The sequence below is a fragment of the Nothoprocta perdicaria genome, unplaced genomic scaffold (assembly GCF_003342845.1).
Source record: "Nothoprocta perdicaria isolate Ctin4 unplaced genomic scaffold, notPer1 scaffold_137, whole genome shotgun sequence".
Taxonomy (NCBI): domain Eukaryota; kingdom Metazoa; phylum Chordata; class Aves; order Tinamiformes; family Tinamidae; genus Nothoprocta; species Nothoprocta perdicaria.
In genome coordinates, this window is record NW_020454505.1 from 556,791 (window position 1) to 576,902 (window position 20,112).

Below are 20,112 nucleotides of genomic sequence, written 5' to 3' on the forward strand. Positions count from 1 at the left end.
TTTGGAGAGAGAGGCCTTTTTTTCTTAGGAGCAGCCTCCCTAGGATAGGTGTTTCTGTCATCTGACTTATTAGTATTTCTGTCTTTATTTGAAATAAAGATAGGCAGAGAGTGCACTGCAACTTAATGAGTATGAGTAAAATGTGGGGATGCAACTACTGTTGGGGATCCAAACTAGTGCCTACATGACACCCTCTAGCGAATAGATCCACCCAGGCTGGTGTGCAGTAATAAAGCCTTCAACCAGAAGTTACCTGAAGTGTAAAGAACAATATTTTTCTTGTGAAGAGGGCCTAGGGCCTTTTAAATGTTTAAAATTGTCAGACTTGCACAAGGAGTTGGAAACATCTTTTTCATAAATAACAGATTTTAAAATGAACAAATATCTTCTTTATAATTCATGAAATAGGCTCTGCAGCTGGTAGATCAGATTTCAACAAATATACATAAGGCAGTGCAATTAAGAAAGCTTCCAAATGCTGTAATTCTGTGTTTTAATACTGGAAGGAAATATTTGCTTCTGTTAAGAATATTCAAAGGTATGAAATACTTGTTGTTCTTAGCGATGTGTAATTGTATAAATGATCCACATATAAATGACACAAATAATAGTACACAGTAGTTTTACAACGCTGTATCATAGTATTGTCAATTGACCTATAATTAATGCTTTTCTAAAAAAATTTAAACCATTGATTTTCCAAAAAAGTCCTGTGTGCCTAACAGTGTTCATTWGCATATATGCATACTTTGTTGAATAAAGCCAGATTAAATTTATCTGAGTCYGTTTAGCTATATGTTTTAACATTAATCTAAACAGTGTTCAAATTTTAATGATTGCTAATGATGTTGTTATTGCTACGAGTTACTTGATAGTATTATGTTCATGAGCAATGTTTACTTTTAAAGCAGAAGCTGAGGCGAAATGTGAATTTACTTGAGAAGCTGGTTATGCAGGAGACGTTATCGTGTCTGGTAGTGAATCTTTATCCAGGAAATGAGGGTTATTCACTGATGCTCAGGGGAAAGAATGGTTCAGGTAACATTTTTTGCTGTTTATTTTTTGTATATATATAGAGTCATCTGTAAACTATTGGAACATGTTTCTGTAGTTGTTTGCATTTAGTGGTTTTGCGTTTGTTTTACTTTTAACATAATCACCTGTACAAATCCATGCCTATTTGACAAGGTTGGTTTAAATTTTACCTTGTTCAAGGGTGAACTGAAAAGCAAAAGCAATATCTTGTTTAAATTCAGATTCTGAGACCATTCGGCTGCCTTATGAGGAAGGAGAACTGCTTGAATATTTGGATGCAGAGGAGCTACCACCTATTCTGGTTGATCTTCTGGAAAAATCTCAGGTGTGAAASTTTTTTAGAAAGAAGCCATCCAGATAGACTTTGATCTTCAAACGGTTTTTATGGATGTTTCCAAACACATGGCGCAGAAAGTTTATGCATTTGGGGCCATATTATTTTATAGCCATAATATTTTCTTGATAACCATAAAAAATAATTCATAAKTATTAGAGGAAAAGAAATAGGCATATTGCTAACATTTATGCTGACAAACCACTAGGATTCTGCATTTTTGCAAGAAGTTCCTTGTTGCTATCACATATGTGACATGGATTCTTTAAATTACATTTCTGCCATATGAAAGTACAGTGCTTGAGATGCAAGTTAGATCTAAGTATTTAGTAAAGACCTCTCATCTTGATAAAACTAGTAAGCATTTTTAAGCATAACATCAATGACGCACCATAGGTTTCATGCAGTGCCTTAATAAACAAGCAACTTAACAGTTTGCACTAACTTTACAGAAACTGCACAAACTAGCACTGAGGCTGATTTTTTTCTTAGATATATTCTGTTTATTAGCCTTATTTACAGAGCAAAACACGAATTCATTATCATTTACAATTGCACTTAATATTTTTTACAATAGTAACAAAGGACAAAATGATCCTAGGCATCAATTCTATCAGTTGTATTTAGAATACATGTATAGCAAACTCTCCCCTGGAGAGGGGAGATGAGATATTTGGGTATTCACACTTTCGGGTTTTTTTGTCTGTTTGTTTCAACTAGGTTAACATTTTTCATTGTGGGTGTGTCATAGCAGAAATACGTGATTATAGGCAGTGTGGGAATATGAAATCTCCAACGTACCAAAGCAAGCACATTCTTTTGCGTCCTACAATGCAGGTAAGAAGTACCTCAGATCATTCTTCACTGTTGCAGTAATTCTCAGATTAGATATAAACTACTACTTAAAATAATGGTTTGTTGAAAGGTAATTAACCATTTTGTCTTTTTCTTTAGACTTTAATTTGTGATGTGCATTCTATAACGAGTGACAACCACAAATGGACACAGGTCAGTCACCAGTTACTTCTAAACTTTACAGTAATATAGTAAATTTACTTCATTATTTTATTAAAGATGCATAAGCAAGTTTTAGGAATCTAATCCTAGGAATCTAATGATGTTATTGCCTCTGTTGCAGTACTTACCTAATCATGTTATTTCAAAGTATTGTAAATGATTAGGATTGTGTTGTTTAGTTAAATGCTGAAGAACACGGTGCTCTCAAAGTGCTTGTTTGTATTGCAGAGGCACAATCATGTTCAATTTATTTTGAAATTGTAACCAGAAGTCCCATATAGATTTTGTCTTTATGGAGTTGAATGCAAATCCATCAAGAAGAATCACAGTCAGGCAATTGATTTCATTGCCACTACTACTCTATAAAATTCACTCTTCATTAGGATCTCCTAGAACTGATTAGAAACCTCATCTAAAGCTCTGTAACTCTCCTTAGTGGATAGTGGTACTTAATAACTGCTTATCGCATTTTTTTGTTGTCAGCTGTCCACAGCAATCTTCATTTTTCTGTAAGATAGTGTGTGTGCAGGTACAGAAGTTTTCAGATTTATGTGTTTATTAATAGCTGTACATATTGCAGGAGGACAAACTYCTACTTGAGAGTCAGCTTATTTTGGCCACAGCAGAGCCTTTGTGTCTTGATCCTTCAATAGCAGTGACCTGCACCACCAACAGGCTGCTGTACAACAAGCAGAAGATGAATACTCGCCCCATGAAACGGTAGGTTTCAATTTGTAGCGTGTTAGGACTTGTTTCAGATTTTATGGGGAGCTTCATCAAAAAATACAGACAGTACAGACAGTMCTGTGCATCAGAACTTTGGCGTTCTTCGTGCAGTGTTCAAATTCAAACCTAATTAAATAAATAGAGCAGTCAAGGTACTGTGGCTTTTAAAGAGCTGTATTTTTTGCTGTTTTTCATTTAGTATATATCGAGTATTATGCACATTTCTGTACACATTACTACGTACTGTACACACTATTTTTTTGGCATAATGGTTTACATTGAAGTTATGATCTTGTCTAGATTCTTGCTTAATTCGAATGTAAGCTGAAGCAGGTATCAGCTCAGTAATGTGAAGTACATAAACTGATATATTGCTTATTGGTCCATGATCCTTTAAAAGCCATATGCAAGTTTAATCGTAAATGAGCAAATGAAGAAGATTATTTATAGGCTTAAACTTAAGACTACACAGAGTGTAGTTAGGACCACAATAACTTTCTAAACAATGTGCAATGTGTTATGTATAAAATGTCACTTTTGTTCTTGGTTGTTCACTTTTTTTTCCACGAAAGCTTGAAATGGTTGGCAGTCTTATTAAAAGAGGTGCATTCATTCTATAGAATGACAAATTACAAATAATCTATTAGAATTACAAAAATATATTTACAAGTAGATATGCGCTGAGATATGCTCCTCAACGTTTTTAATTTTAAGGATAACTGATAAATCTGTCTGAAAAATATGCAAAAGTCTTAAGTGGCATTAAATAGTTAGTATTAATGTACCAAAGCATTCTGTGTAACCTGCACCAAAGAATGCAGGATAGTACAGAACCACACAGTGACTATAATTCTTCAGTACATCGATACATGAGTCTTTTGGCAGAACTAAAGCCTCAGATGAGTTTTTTACAACCTTACAATCTTGGTAGCATTGTTAAAATTAACACCTGCAATGTACTTGTGTTATATATTTCAAAAATACATCACAGATTCTTAGAGCTGAAGTACATGAACAGAATGCTAATGCTTTTTTAAAATCTTATGTCAAGAGTTTGAATTATACAGTATAGTCAAGAAAATCAGAACTTTTTCTGTTTCAGAACTAGCCTCAATGTAAATAGCACTTTTCAGCATATTTTTGTGTTTGTACAGAGGCAATGGGATATTAGATTTTCGTGGGTTTTTTTTTTTTCATGCTCATGTATCCTTTTACTATAGGTGCTTCAAAAGATACTCCAGGTCATCCCTAAACAGGCAGCAGGAAGTGGCTCATTACTCTACACCACCTCAGCTCAGACTACTTGATTACTTGCAGAAAAGAAAGGAGAGGAAAGGAGGCCAGCAGTATGACCTCAAAATTTCTAAAGCTGGAAATGTAAGTGCCTTTAGACACTGGGTTCACTGGTGAACTTTTAACTGTTTATTTCAACTATTTAATGTTSATACTGCTTTGTTCTTGATCATTTTTCAGTGTGTAGATATGTGGAAACAGAACCCTTGCTACTTGACTGCRCCTTCTGAAGTGGATGTAAGTTCAGATGTTACCAAGATCAATTATTGTTTTACTGTGTGCAGTAGGAAATGACTTACGACTGTCCAATATCAAATCATGCTGTTTTTAAAAAATAGGAATGACTTTTAAATTTTGAAGCCATTTTTGGTGCCCTGTAAGGTATAAATACAAGCTAAATCACACTGCAAAAGTTGCAACTTTAGCATAATGTTTCTTGCACTCGCTTTCTAAGAATCTGATGTTAACCACTTCTAAAGTGCTGTATTAACTCTAAATCTGTTCTTGCATTTCTTTTCTAATATCTTCGTTTTTGTTTAAGGTGGAAAAATATGCCAAAGTGGAAAAGTCCATCAAGCCTGATGATTCACAGCCAACTGTCTGGCCAGCACATGTGAGTAGTTTAAATTTTTGGCCAATATTTTCTGTCTGTAGTTAAAATGCCTCTTATTTCAGCAAAATCTGAATAATCTAGGAATAGATTCCCTTCCCTTCTCCAGTTAAATCTTCCACGTGTTATATAAATATCAGAAGGAAATTGTTACGGAGACTTGGAATTCAATAGAAGGCCTCAAGCACATGATTAGTAAAAGGAGTAATTTGCTGTTATTATTCATTGGAAAGTAAAGATCTCTCAAGTTAATTCATAAATATTAATCTCAGTTTCATAATTAGAGCATGATCAGTGGTAACTGTTAATTACAAGTTATTGTAATTTCCTCCAATTTTCCAGAAATTTGGAAAGACGTTATAAACGCCTCTTAATGGAAAGCTCTTTCTGCAGTATTTAAACCAGACCTTAAGATTAAGCACAAATTACAAAACTTGACAAGGAKAAGTCATCTAGTAATTGTAATAAGTAAATAATTGGTTCTTTGTGGCTTTTGAGGCCAGATACTACATCATTATCAGTATCTACCATGATGTCGTTGTACTTTCGTATTAACAAAAGGTAGTACTTTCCCATCTCTGGGATTTTTCATTCTTGACATTTTTTGTATACAGGTATTTCTGCATATGTTTATTCTGTCAACAGTTCCATATCAGATATGAATAGGGCAGATTTTATTAATTTTTCGGTAGTTTTAAGAGATGGTATCTTTTTTTTTCACTCACCCTTTTAGAGAAGTTCTTCTCAGATCTATTTCACTTTGCATATTGAAYACCTTTCTACAGTGTATTACTTGGCTCACTTGTTTTCTACAAATGTGTCGTATTTTACTAACTCTTTATCTTACTGGTTTATTGAGATTAATTTGATAATTTTATTTTTTTGTCTTTTAGGAAGTAAAAGATGATTATGTGTTTGAATGTGAAGTTGGTAACCAACTGCAGAAAACAAAACTGACTATTTTTCAGTCTCTTGGCAATCCATTGTACTATGGTAAAATTCAGACACTCAAAGGTGATGATGAAAGTGATAACCTATTAACTCCATCACAGTAAGTTACATATTCTTTTAAATTGTGCTATGATTTGATAGATGAGAGAAGACAAATAATACATAGTCTTTTTTGGTAATGAAAATAAATTCACTGTATTTTACTTAGGGACTATAATTCTGATCTAAGACTTTTATCTGAAAAATTGTAAAATCTCCTGCAAATTTTCTACCTAAAAAGGATACATTTTTCAAGCAACCATTATAATTAAATGTTCTCTTATAGCAAATCACTGTGAAAGCTTTTGCCTTAAGGCAATGCTGAGAACCCTACCCAAAATAAATAAATGATGAAGGAAAACATGTACTTTAAAGAAATTTAGTTTGTGTTTGGGGTTATGTTTTGAAACTTCTGTTACTGGCTGCAGTTCTACAAGCTGCAGTTCTACAAAGATTCTGTATTCTTAGCTGTGTTCTTAGCTCTGTACATGACAGGTTCTTTCTGTGGATGAATCTGTGCAGCAGAGCAGACCCTATMCTATTCAGCAAGGCAGAAAGCCTTTAGTTTGAACAAACCTCAGTTCTGTTAACCAGTTCTTGTTTTTATTGGTGCCTACTATATAATTCTTATCTATTGATTTTAATTAAAATCTTAATATTTTCATATTTGAGGTGTTTTTATCATTGGGTTTCTCAACCTATTTGCTGTTTCTTTTCCAATCCAGAACAGCCATGCTGGCTTACACACATGCAATAAGGATGAGAATTGAAAGGCTTGTAAAGGAGCTCAGTTTTTCTTGAAAATCACAGTTCTAGTGTGTAATTTTTAAGATGCTACCAGTTGATGCTTCTGAGAACTTGTATTCATACTCATTTGAAAAACCTAGCATTGGAAATAAGACACTTCATCATTTTGCTGTAAAATAAAACAGTTTTTTATTGAAACAGAGAAAAATCTGTAGTTAAAGAAAAGTTCTAACAAGTTCTCATATCAAATCTGAAGTAATAGAATAGAAAAACACTTAATTGGGTGACATAGAAAATGGTGAGGAATTTCGTCAAATCAGGTCAAATCAAGTAATGAAAACTGAAAGTTTAGTTAAAACCTTACAACTAAACCTGTTCTTAACCTAACCACGAAACACTTAGATTTCTTCTATGTCAGAAGATTGATACAGTGGTTTATATACATATTCGTTATACTGCTTATCACAGTAGAGGTTCTGTAGCAAATACTTACYTCCTGTTTCTGGGAAACACAAAATACGAAATTCTCATAATGCCATTGTTTTGTAGAGAATTTACTCTTAAAGGATCTCTATTACTCTATATCATTCGTCAATGTAACTTAGTATAGCATATTGTATACATAATTATGAAGCTAGGTTTATAATTCAGGCACTAAATAATATCCAGTCTGTCAAATTAATATGATCTTATGTTCCCAAATGAGAGCAGCATTCCATTCTTTCTAAGCCTTGTGAAACCTAGAGAAACATACTTGTTTAGTCCAATTCATGACTAAAAATGTATTATACATTTTCTATTTCAGATTCCTTATTGGTTCCAAGACTGATGCTGAAAGGTAATTTATATAGTATGTCTGTGTAGTTGGCTTGGTGCTAGAAAAAGAGTTGCATCCTTTTAGCCTTTATGACTCCTCATGTTATGGGTATGAAACCAGATGCAGAATAGACAGGAAAAGCAAGAGAAATTAATAGTTGTAACAAGAAAAAGTTTGTAGTATACAATGTGTACATTTAACACATTTGTAGAAATTTGTAGAACTGTAATTTGTAGAAATAATAGAGGAAGGGAAGTTTCCTAAATTCCAAGAATATTGCTATGAAGGGATTTATAGAGCTACTGTTAATTACAAAGGTAATGGTAAAAACCTGAGAGCATTAAAAACATGCTTCTCCTTAAGAACTTGCATAATAAATTGGCAATCATTGTTTGATTCAGCATTATAAAGCAATGTTTTATTTTTGAAGTTACAAAGAAGTTTTCCAGCATATTTAATTTGTAAAAAAATAACTAAAAAATTTTTAAAAATGAAATATCAGTTCTGGTCACAGATAACTGAGGCAGCAAAATAAATATTTATTGAAATATTTTTCAGTACAGATTCCATTTTTTACCTGTGTGCTTTGTGCATATAAGCATGCAGTCTTTAAAAAGCAGCATCTCTCAAAGCTGTTWGTGATTTTTGCCCTCATAGGAGATCTTGAGGTGGTATACATACCATAACCCTTTCCCATCCAGTTCTTACATGCCTGACAGAAAGATGAATCCGTGATTTGGTTAAAATGCAATGTTTTGCATCCAGTAAATTGGATGAAGAAACTATTTGCTTATATTTTCTGCTGCCTTCTTTGTGGTGATGCAAACTTCTTTGTGCTTTGCTGCAAGCTGCACTGTGGGACTGGTTGGCCAAAACCCAGACAGTAACACCAGCAGTGCAGGGGTATAATTTTAACTGGGGTTGAGTTCCTGTTCACTTTGGCCCCTCTGTTGTGCRAATCCTCCTATGAGAATAAACATTTGGTTTTCAAGGACTGAGACAGAAGAAAGCATGAAAAGGAAATCAAAGGACCACCCTTTGGAGTGTGCAGTATTTTCTTGCTCAGGTTCCTCTGTCATTTCAAACTAGTGTAAATCCTAGCTGCTTAAGAAAGGACACAATGATGTTGAAGGTCTTTCCCAACCATTATGATTCTATGACACTGCCCTCCTTATTGTGCCACATATCTTGAGTAGGTTCCTTATGCGTAACAGCATATTGCATCAGTGCTATACCAAATTAACATTTCGTTTGTTATACTTGTGTAATCTAATACAAATATCTCATCTTACCTTTTTACTTTGTAGTGCACTCCACTCACTTTTGTGAAACAATATTCCCTCAGCTTAATTTTCTCAACTTAGTTGTGAGATGTAGTATTTGCTTTTGTGGCACAGTATTTCAGACTTGTTTGTCCAGTGCCCTTAGCACTTCGTATTCTTGGGTGCATCGTTGCTAATTAGGCTCCTAGAAGGAGGTTTGGCTGTGCTGATACTCAAGGAAGGAAGACTGGTCACTTTCCTTGTGATTCTTTGAGATACATTCTATAGGGACTCCTCAGTCGTCCCCTGCTTTTGGAGTCCTCATCTAACATCRTCTTCAAATTGGAGGAGGGTTGACCGTTCTATGTGGAACATAAATAAGCACAGGGCTTAGGTAAGCCCAGTGAACATAGCCTTGTAAAAGATTCTGGATTCATGTGAAGAAAGGGATTCCCCACTAACTATATCTCCAAGAATTACAATTGCTTCTGGAAAGGGAGCTGTTCTGTCTTCCGTAGACTAGTCCTCCAAAAGAGTGTTTCTTGACCTTAGATAAAGCTGTTTGCTGTCTGATTCAGCTTCACTGCAGGGAATTACTTTATCTATAAACATCAGTAAAAAGCACATTAGAGAAAAAAAAAATGTAAATGGAACAAATCTAAGCTAGAAAAAAAGGGAACTTTAATAGAAGAGTTTTATTAGAAGTTCACATTTGTTAATCTTACATCTTCTTATGTCCTAATGTTTGTTTCAGAGTGGTGAACCAGTACCAAGAGTTAGTACAGAATGAAGCTAAATGTCCTGTGAAAATGATTCATAATTCAGGTGGATCCGTCAATCTTAGTCATCTTTCTCCAGGGAAGGAAATGGAAGTGAGTTTATTGAGCCCTGCATTTCTTATATTTGCACTTGATTTTAAAAACATTAGAAGGATCTTTGCTAAAAAAAAAAGCTAGATATTAGCTAAATATTTCTTCAGAAAGAATTTTTAAACATAGTATTGTTGTAATCAATCATTCAGGGTAAGTGTGTGCAAAGAAGTTGCAGGAAAATACTTTTGTTTCTGTCGATCACAGGTTCTGTTGTAGACCTATTTTCAGATGTCTTTCACAGACAGCTTAGGGGAATACAGCTGTGCACTTTCCAGCACCGGGCAGTAAACAGTCAGATGCAGCAGCTGAATATTTTCTTTTACCCGCCCTTACCATGACAAAAAAAAAAGTATTTTTACCAGAATTTGAAGAGACGAACTTTAAAACAAGAATCTTGAAGACATGTGTGCTTGTATGTACACATGCAGTAGAGATTACTGCTTTCCCAGATTCCCATGCCTGACAGGACGTTGCCCTGTATTTATTGATCTGTGTTGGTTTTCTTAGTCAGATTCAGTACTCTCTGTGGTAAGCTGTATTTACCAACTGGAAAGTGAATTTAAATGAATGGGGACTCCTCCCTTTGCTGCATCTGTCTCTTAGATGCCCTCTTTTAACCTAGAATAACCTTTCTTTAACCACTTTCAAGAGTTCTTTGAGTTAGTCAAAAAAGTAGTTAAAGGCCAGCAATTGCAGAGGAAGTCGTATGTATGTATAAATATATCTGTACACACATAGGTGGGGTATGTGTATGTCCATATGTAGGTATGCATGTGTGTGCATATATTTATGTGTACTAAATCAGACAATTTTGGTTTGGAAGAGTATTTCTGGAAGTCTCCTGCTGTCCAAACCCCCACTGAAAGCAAGGCCTATTTCTAGTCTCAATTTGAATGGTCCATTAGTCTTTTAATTTCAGAGTTAGAGAAGGGTTTTTTTATATTATATGAGGGAAAGGCAATCCTAGCAGTTTCTTCAAAAAATTCCCTTTTTGTAAGAAAATAGTTAGAATTATTTAAATGAAGGGTAACAATTTTAATTACTCAGAATCAGTGAAGACTAAACTATCCAGGAAGTCTCGTTAAGTGGAATTGAAGTGTGTATTTTCCCACTAAAGTCATTGGGAAAAGGCCTGTTGATTTCTACACAGTCATGGTTTCCGTGCGGTACTTAAAGTCTAAAGAAGGTGCTTAGGTGAGTAGTCAGTATGGATTCACCAAGGGAATGTCATGTTTGACCAATCTGACCAATTTGGCCTTCTATGAGGGGATGATTGGCTGGCTGGACAAGGGGAGAGACATGATTGTTGTCTACCTTGACTTCAGCAAGGCTTTCAACACCATATCCCATAACATCCTCAAAGGGGAGCTCAGGAAACGTGGGTTCGGTGAGTGAGCACTGAGGTGGATTGAGAACTGGCTGGATGGCAGAGCTCAGAGGATGGTGATAAATGGGACCAAGTCCAGTTGGAGGCCTGTGGCCAGTGGTGTCCCCCAGGGGTCAGTGCTGGGCCCGGTGCTGTTCAACCTGTTCATCAGTGACCTGGATGAGGGCACGGAGTGCACCCTGAGCAAGTTTGCAGATGACACCAAGCTGGGTGGAGTGGCCGACACTCCGGAGGGCTGTGCTGCCATCCAGAGGGACCTGGACAGGCTGGAGAGTTGGGCAAGAGAGGAACCTCATGAGGTTCCACAAGGACAAGTGCAGGGTCCTGCACCTGGGGAGGAATAACCCCAGGCACCAGGACAGATAAGGGTTTGACCTGCTGGAGAGCAGCTCCACGGAGAGGGACCTGGGAGTCCTGGTTGACACCAAGTTAACCATGAGTGAGCAGTGTGCCCTCGTGGCCAAGAAGGCCAATGGGATCCTGGCTGCATCAGGAGGAGTGTTGCCAGCAGGTCAAGGGAGGGGATCCTGCCCCTCTGCTCAGCTCTGGTGAGGCCGCACCTGGAGTATTGGGGGCAGTTCTGGGCTCCCTGGGACAAGAGGGATCTGGAGCTTCTGGAGAGAGTCCAGTGGAGGGTGACAAAGAGGATTAAGGGACTGGGGCATCTCTCGTACGAGGAGAGACTAAGTAAGCTGGGCGTGTTTAGCCCGGAGAAGATTGAGAGAGGATTTTATCAGTATCTGCAAATACCTGAGGGGAGAATGTAAAGAGGATGGGGCCAAACCCTTCTAGCCAGTGACAGGACAAGGAGTAATGGGTACAAGTTGCAACACAGGAAGTTCCATCTCCGTGTGAGGAAGAACTTCTTCCCTGTGAGGGTGACAGAGCCATGGAACAGGCAGCCCAGGGATGTTGTGGAGTCTCCTTCTCTGGAGATCTTCAAAATCCTCCTGGAGGATTTTGAACCAGGAGGCAACCTCAACCATTCGATGATTCCGTGCAAGTCCTGCTCTCAGAATGTCAAGACCTAATCCTTTTCTCCAAGTCATTACTGATGGCAATGGCAAATGAATACAGAGTGAAATGAAGTATTTTTCAAGATCATATTGGGGATTGGCCTAATGGAAAGTAGCTCTGCAGGGAAAACCGGGTAGTCTTGGTGGACAAGATGTTGACTGTGAGCCAGCAATGTGCCCTTGTGGCAAAGGAGGCTAATGATGCACTGATCTGCATGAGGAAGAACATTGCCAACAGCTCAAAGAAGGTCATCCTGCTCTCCTGAGCCCTAGTGAGGCCTTAGCTCAAGTGCAGTGTGAAGCTCTGGATCCTAATGCAGGAGAGACATGGAGCCACAGGAGCGAGTCCAGTTGAGGTGCACAGAGACGATTAAAGCACTGGACACAAGGAGGGGCTGAGAGAGCTAGAACTGTACAGCTTGGAGAAGAAGCACAGGGGAGATCTTTACAGTTTGTGGAAGTATCTGAAAGGAGAGTTTAAAGCAGATGGGACCAGACTCTTCCCAGTGGAGGATGAGAGGCAATGGGCACAAACTGAAACACAGGGAGTTCCTTCTGAATGTAAGGGGAAAAACAACTCTTTTACTGTGGGGGTAACAGACCTTGTGAACAGGCTGCCCAGAGCATTTGTTGGGTCTCCTTCCTTGGAAATACTTGGAAGGTGCCTGATTAAGGTCCTGGGCAATGTGGCTGTAGGAGACCCTGCTTCAGCAGGGGGTTTGGACAGATGATCTGCAGAGCTCCCTTCCAACCTCAGCCCTTCTGTGAATGCTTTTCTGGCGCTCTGCCATTTGTGAATAGGTACCAAAAAAACTTTAGGAAAAAAAAGAAAAAGAAAACCGAGGGTTTTTTCTCAGCTGTATTTAAATTTTAGCAGCACTTGATGTTTTTTTATTCATAGGGAAGTGTCAGTCATAGGGCTGTGGTTTAAAAAAATCTGCAGTAATATTTCCAAAGTATTCTGTCACAATTTTGAGAATTTTTTTTACAGATTATTTGGATTGTTTTACTTTCCTGTCGAATATATGGAAGCTCACGTCAATGCTAAGGTAGTGCTAATTTCTCTTTCCTCCTAGCAGCCAGAAAGTTTATCAGGCTCTGTTCAGTCTTCAGTATTGGGGAAAGGTGTAAAACACCGACCTCCTCCTATCAAATTACCTTCAAGTTCAGGAAGTAGCTCTTCAGGTAATTATTTACTGACTTCAGTGTCTCTTGTCCATGTGTTCTGACTCTTGTAAAGTGACATATTATTACTTTAGTAAAATCTTAATCTTAAAAAAATCATTATCTGATGTGTGAAAAGAGCTTTCCAAAGCATCGTTTTGTTCATTTCCAATTACATTTTTCAGGAATTTGTGTAGYAACAGGTTACCATCAACTCACGAAACCATAATGTATTTTAATTATGCTTTTTCAGGTAGTATTTTTAGTCCACAGCAGTCAAGTGGCCATCTAAAATCCCCAACTCCTCCTCCTCCTTCTAAGCCTCCCGGGCTTTCTCGGAAGCAATCTATGGATCTTAACCAAGTTAGCATGCTCTCTCCAGCTGCCATGTCTCCCGCGAGCTCTTCACAAAGTGAGTCACGACCTAAATTCTCCATTAAATCTTAAGCTTTTGCATAAATGCTTCTTGAGAGAAACTCCTTAACCYGTGGAATGATGGCATTTAAATGTACTGTGTACCCTAAATTGTATAAGTTGTGCAGCTTCAGGCAGGTCTCTTGTTCACTGTATGTATTTTATGTTTATTGTAATTGTGTTTGTTTTTTTCTGTATATATGTATGCACCCTTTGTGTATACGTTTTAATATATTTTATGCAATTACTATGATCTCCTCTTTTATGAAAGGGTGGTAGATAATGTTACAACATACGATTCCAAAGTGTAGATTTTTCCTCCAGTGTAAAAACAGTGTGTTAGATCAGTTTGCCTCTACATAATTTAAGCATCTGTTAAAAAAAAAAAAAATGTTATAGGAGCTGGTGCAGTTGTATCTCTGTGTATGTATATAATCTGATCAGTCGCAAGGTGGTGATACAATAAACTCTAAGATGATTTTTTAAAACACTCCTACACTGTTTTACAAATCATTGCTGATTGCAAGTGTGGTGGTGATTCTACTGCTGATAACACCATATTCTTAGGTGTTAAAATGTAAATTTCAATAGCAAATGACGTGCTAGTTTATTTTTTTTTGTTACCACTTATAGGGTTATTGTAATAAGAGATACAAGTCATAAACAGTTTTTAAAATATGTATGTGTCTTGAGACATTTTGTGAGCAGATTTGTACAAAGAGAAATCATAGCTGCAGTTTTTCATTTTTTTTTGTGGATAATTGTATACTGACCATTCCAGGATCCTGCACAGTATAATAATGTGGTTTTATTTTTTCRATTAAATAATTTGAAATATGTATAGCTCAAAAGGTGTAATTTTTCTGCCTTCTTGTTTTGCACAAAGAAAACCAGAAAACTTAAAGTTTTCTTCTAAACAGTTTTACTCACTTTTTTATGTTACTGATAAGGATTGTGTAAATCTACTGCACACAGTTGTTACTGTAAGTAAGGCTCTGGTCACAACATCTGGACATTCACATTTCTTTCCTTTCTTTCTGCAGGACATGAAAGCTAAAAAAAGAAAACACCTCAAGAGCTTTTGTGTTTTTTTTATTTTTTCTTTCTATTGATAAACTGTGCTTACTGCATCCACAACAGTATTGCTATATGTACTACATTTAAGCATAAGGAATTACACAATAACTTTTAAAGATGCAGTATTATCCTTTTTATATATATATTTTCTTCGTTAGATCAAAAATTGGCAAATGGAAATTTAGCTGTCTGATGAAATTTAGATTGACCCCAGAATTACTGAAATGGTATCTTGTTCCTTGTTGATTCTGTTGTTTTCCATGATATGTTTTTTAACATGATGCTATTGTGCAGGCAGTGCATATTCAGTATATGTGTAACATTTTAGAACAAAAACATTAACTAGGTTAAAATGGTCACTTAAGAAAAATTGTTGTATTTTGACTTAAATATGTCTGGATAGAGTTAGGACTTAATGTGCCAGAAATTTTGGAAGGATGATACAAATTTGTGTTTGGTTCAAGGAGTTAGGCATGGAGCAGGGGGTTGCTGTGTGATATACTGCATCCGTAACAATGAGTGCGTGCTGCTACACTCGTGTCGTGTAGGAATTAACACTTGCAGTTTAAAAACTGGAACAAATTGTCAGTGCTAAATAAGATTCCATTAACCGTATTATACAAGAAGGACTGGCCTTTTATAACAAACTAGCACTTTTTATTTTTCTCAATGAGCAGGGTCTGGAACTCCTAAACCATCTACTCCTACTCCAACCAACACCCCTTCATCGACCCCACACCCTCCTGATGCTCAGAGCTCAACTCCTCTTACCCCTTCTGCCACCCCTACTCCCCAAGATTCAGGCTTCACCCCTCAGCCCACTTTGTTAACCCCGTTTGCTCAGCAGCAGATGTCTCTGAGCCAGGCACTGCCTGTAATGACCATTCCTCTTTCCACCATGGTAACATCCATTACTACAGGAACAACCTCCACGCAGGTCATGGCAAACCCCGCAGGACTTAACTTCATCAATGTAGTGGGCTCTGTGTGGTAAGTGCTTCGTTACGGCGGTTTCTTAATTAATCTTGGATGGGGTGGGGAGCTGGGGGCAGTTGGAGGAGTGAATTGTGCAGCGTACATTAAGGTAGATATTTTTAAGGATCTGCAATATGGAAAGGTCATTCACCTTGCAGTTGTGTAGTAAAGAACGATCAGAAACTACTTGCTTAAATGTAGGCACCTACTATCAAAATGCTGAATACAGTCTRTAAGGAAACTTGTACTGAGTTTTTAAGGTGAAGACTGTTTCCTTTCATAAGGTTTACCTCAAAACTGCAGTATTTTTGAGGTTTTGCTCTTTCATGAGTGTGATTTTTTTATTATATRAGATCTCATATGCAGACATTTTTAAATAAAAAATAGAAATATTAAAGCCTTTGTGAATCAAAATACCATGTAAAAATATTTATAACAGGTATAACTGATTCTAACAGTTACTTAGACATTGCGKTTAAACTTAACAATTCATAAAACTCATTTTGCTGTTAAAAAAGAAGAGCTGCTGTTAGGACTAGACCATGTGACACAAAGACTGCTTTGCAATTAAATGGGATTTCCCATTAAGTGCAAGATGGCCAGTGCAAGTCCCATGGTGTGCCTCAGTGCACGTGTTGTGCTTGAATTACTCCTTTAAGATGCTCAACATTCGGTCACTGTTGCTTCATGAAGCCGGCTTCTCATGCTGCAAAAGGAGAATATGAATTGTTTTTCAGCTTTCTGTTGCAATATCGCAATGGTTTTGAAGGCCATTCAAACTTGAATGGTCTTCAAATGGTTTTGAATGGTCTCCAAACCATGAATGGTTTTGAAGATCTCCAAACTTTCTAGTATTTTTAGAATGCAAGAGCCACTTATGTTTTATTTTCCATAGATTATACCAAAGCAAAAAAAAAGGATATGTGGAAGAATGAAGCTACATATTTTGAAGCTTTATCCATAATTCCATTTAGAGCAAACGACCGAGTTTACTTGTCATGTGACAGAGGGATAAAATGTAGTTATTTGGCTGTACTTGTACCTCTTGGGTTTGATATGTTGTCTTTCCTCTTCTACAGTGGAGCACAGACATTGATGAGTGGTTCAAACCCCATGCTGGGGTGCAACACTGGTGCCATAGCCCCTGCAGGTATAAATCTGAGTGGCATTTTACCATCAGGAGGCCTGGTACCAAGTGCGCTGCCCGCTGCCATGCAGTCTGCTTCCCAAGCAGGTTAGTGCAACACGCAAAAAAGGCATCTTCAGGTAGCGACAGTGTGGGAACATTCTGTAAGAGCAGTGGGCAAGAGGGGCCAGAGTGTGAACAGTGCTTATGTGATGACCGCAGCTTAGGAACAGCTTAAAAGTTTTTGCCTACTGAGTTTCAGCCGTGGCAGAAGTTGCTTGAGATGGAGATTTTGAAGAGCTCAGGTGGGGAAACGTCCTCCACATTCTCCACGTGGCTCCCTGTTCGGCTGCGCCCGGCAGGCAGTTTGTGCTAAAGGGCATTTCGGAGTCAGATGCAGCCTTGATAGCCGGGACTGCCAGGAAAAAAGGACATGACAGAATTTAGAAGGAGGCCTCGTTCTCCAGATGTTTGTGGTGCTTTATTCTGTCACTGATGCTGCTTTACTCTTTTAGAACAATTAGTCCTTTACTGCTTTCAGGTATGACTGTACAAATCTGTAGGGCTGAGTTCTCCTTAAAGGAACATTTGAATTCCATTATTTTTTTAATGAGAATGTAAGAAAGACAAAATCCCTAGTGTGTGCTTTTTGAAATGAAAAGGGTAGGTAAGGCTGTGATAGCTCTCCCTTACACTGAAACATGACCAGTGTGCATCTAAACTGTCTTTAAATTCCTTCACTGGCACAGATTCCAGTCGCTCTCAGTAGCAGTTTGGAGTAGTTCACTGTCCATATAAAGTGTTTCTTTCTAATTACAATGCATCTCCTTAACTGTGAATGAAGTTATTTCTTTTATCCTGTTCCTTGCAGATGTGAGAAACATTTGATCCCTTCTCTTTACCTTCTGAATATCAGGAACACGCTGTCATGTCCCACATTTGTCTTCTCTTTCTGATAGGTCGTATTTTTCAGACCTTTCATAATTCTGTCGCTCTCTTCTAGACTGTCCAATTTGCTTACATCCTTCTTTAAACGTGATACCCAAAAGTGGACACAAGCCTGAGCTTGGCTGATTTACCACTGTGGAGCACAGCAGAATAACTGCATCTCATCTCTTTTACAACATTCCTGTTAACATTTCCCCAGAGGACGTCTGCCTGCTTTTACTTGTGGGTTTTTTTCCAACAGCAGTTACATTAATATAAGAATGGCTATACTGGGCTAGCCAAAATCCTTCCAGCTCCTGCTGTGTCTCTAGCAGAGGACATGAGACACCACTTAGGGGAGAGGGTGAGACCAGGCAGGTACCTGAGAGCTGCCCATGCCCTGCAAACAGCCCCACCTCTGCTGACAATCTGCAGTTTTGAGGAGGTCTCTGTAAAGGCTGCCCAGGTGGATCTTTGTGCTTAATATCCCCCCGCTAGATTTTTATTCTCTGGATCTATCTGTATTTTTTGATTGCTTCTTGAACCTGTTTATATTTTCAGCATCTACAGCATCTTGTAACAGTGAGTTTTGTTAGTGTGCACTATGTGTGAAGGGTTGTCTCTTCTGCAGTGTGTGGTATTGATGTTGTAGATACATTTGTGATTGACTTCAATTTCTCACATCCCTTCCTGCTGTATGGGTGCAAAGCTGGCTATTCACCATGTTGTATCTGTTCACTTGTCTTTTTTGAATATATTATCACTGATTTTGGGACCTTTTCTCCAAAGCATTAGTATCATTTAAGTTATATTCCTGTACTTACAAAGATTATTCAGTTTTAACAGTTTTGGTGTCTTACACAGATTTTACACACACTGTTGTCCACATTACTAGTGATTTCAGCTAGGTCTGAGGCAGACCTGGGGGATTCTGTTTGACAGCTTCCATTTTATTGAAGCATTTTAATCCAGTTTATAGGTTACTATATACAAATTTTAAAAAATACATTTTTTTTATTATAGCATTTGAGGAATACCATGTACATTAGTKGCAAAAGCTGTATGGAAGATATAAATGTCTTTCCAGAAGTTTTTGTATGGAGGACAGTGGTCAAGATTTGGGGTATTTTTATTTTGTTTAGTTTTTCTATTACTTGCCATGTTAAAATTTTCTTTCTAAAGAAACTGTAAGAACCTGCTTACCTCAGTAAGTCCTCAGATATTCCTGAATTTCCTGCACAAATGGTAATAAATAAATAAAATAAAGCTAGGATAAGAATCACTGAGGAATAACTAACTGCTGTAATATTCTCCACATTCATCTTTGTTGTAAATGCAGCAACAGGTTGTATAGGGCTTACAGGGTACCATGATTAGCAGTGATACGGTTTTCTTTTGGGACTAAGTTTAAATCTGGGCAACTGCTCTTTCTGACAAGGAAAAATGCAGCACTGTGTAAAGTTCCACCTTCCAAAAGTTCCAAAATAATCCTAGTGGAAAGGGGTACATGTGATGCAACTCACATATAGCTAAGTAATGACTTTCTACTAATAAAAAGATGTTTTCTTTAACAGGCAGCCCTTTTGGTCTGAAAAATGCACCAAATCTTCGACCCTTAAATCTTCTRCAGGTAATTGATACACTTGTGCACACTTGACAATGATAATTTTTCATATTGCTTTGTAATCAGCTGTAGTGCTTTTTGTACATTGCCCCACACAGCTCTTTGGAGACAATTTATCAGAAACAAACCATTTATTGTAAATTTTTGATTATTATTTAAAACAGTTCAAGAGAAGAAAGCTGGTTCCATAAAGATCACAAGTGGGAATGACATTCTCAGCTCACTACAAAGTAGCTGTTTCTCAGTAAAAATATAAAAATGCTGACATTTGAATTCAAGAGATTAAATACCTAAAATACCATCTTCCATTTCCAGTGTTTGCCTATGCTTTCAGTGTGGATTTTTTTTTAAACAGGGATTATGTCTATTTGAAAAGCACAAAGCAGCACACAAAGTAGCACAAAGCAGAGTCACTCACAGCTACACGAACAGGCCTAAAAGCTGAGCTGAGGTTGCACCAGTAGGTGCAATAATTGCTTTAAAAGAGCTTCTGGTTGTGGAAATAGAAGTTAAGATGGAGAGTGTAGAAGCTTTATAAATGTGTTCATTAAATTAAACAGGCACAACAAAACAAACATGTACAAAGGACACTAATTATGTCTGAGCACATGTAAAGGGAATTTCATGGAGCTGGATTTACTTCCAGGATCTTGAAGCCACCTGCAAGTTATAGCTGCAGAGGTGCAGCTTCCAGCTGCC

At 37.4% G+C, this 20,112-nt stretch overlaps 1 protein-coding gene across 12 annotated transcripts in view; it reads left to right on the forward strand.

The window, feature by feature from the left end:
- Positions 1-20,112, forward strand: part of SUPT20H (SPT20 homolog, SAGA complex component) — a 33,063-nt gene that overhangs the window by 7,846 nt on the left and 5,105 nt on the right. For 3 of the 12 annotated variants that reach the window (XM_026033925.1, XM_026033929.1, XM_026033931.1), the window contains exons 6-21: positions 909-1,038; positions 1,257-1,360; positions 2,090-2,206; positions 2,324-2,377; positions 2,967-3,106; positions 4,333-4,489; positions 4,586-4,642; positions 4,947-5,018; positions 5,909-6,066; positions 7,558-7,590; positions 9,586-9,703; positions 13,183-13,291; positions 13,524-13,682; positions 15,439-15,751; positions 16,816-16,970; positions 19,364-19,419. In XM_026033925.1, coding sequence (XP_025889710.1) covers positions 909-1,038; positions 1,257-1,360; positions 2,090-2,206; positions 2,324-2,377; positions 2,967-3,106; positions 4,333-4,489; positions 4,586-4,642; positions 4,947-5,018; positions 5,909-6,066; positions 7,558-7,590; positions 9,586-9,703; positions 13,183-13,291; positions 13,524-13,682; positions 15,439-15,751; positions 16,816-16,970; positions 19,364-19,419 — 1,932 coding nt within the window. The remainder of the gene's footprint in view (positions 1-908; positions 1,039-1,256; positions 1,361-2,089; positions 2,207-2,323; positions 2,378-2,966; positions 3,107-4,332; positions 4,490-4,585; positions 4,643-4,946; positions 5,019-5,908; positions 6,067-7,557; positions 7,591-9,585; positions 9,704-13,182; positions 13,292-13,523; positions 13,683-15,438; positions 15,752-16,815; positions 16,971-19,363; positions 19,420-20,112) is intronic. The other 9 variants (XM_026033928.1, XM_026033936.1, XM_026033932.1 and 6 more) reach the window with 6 other exon arrangements.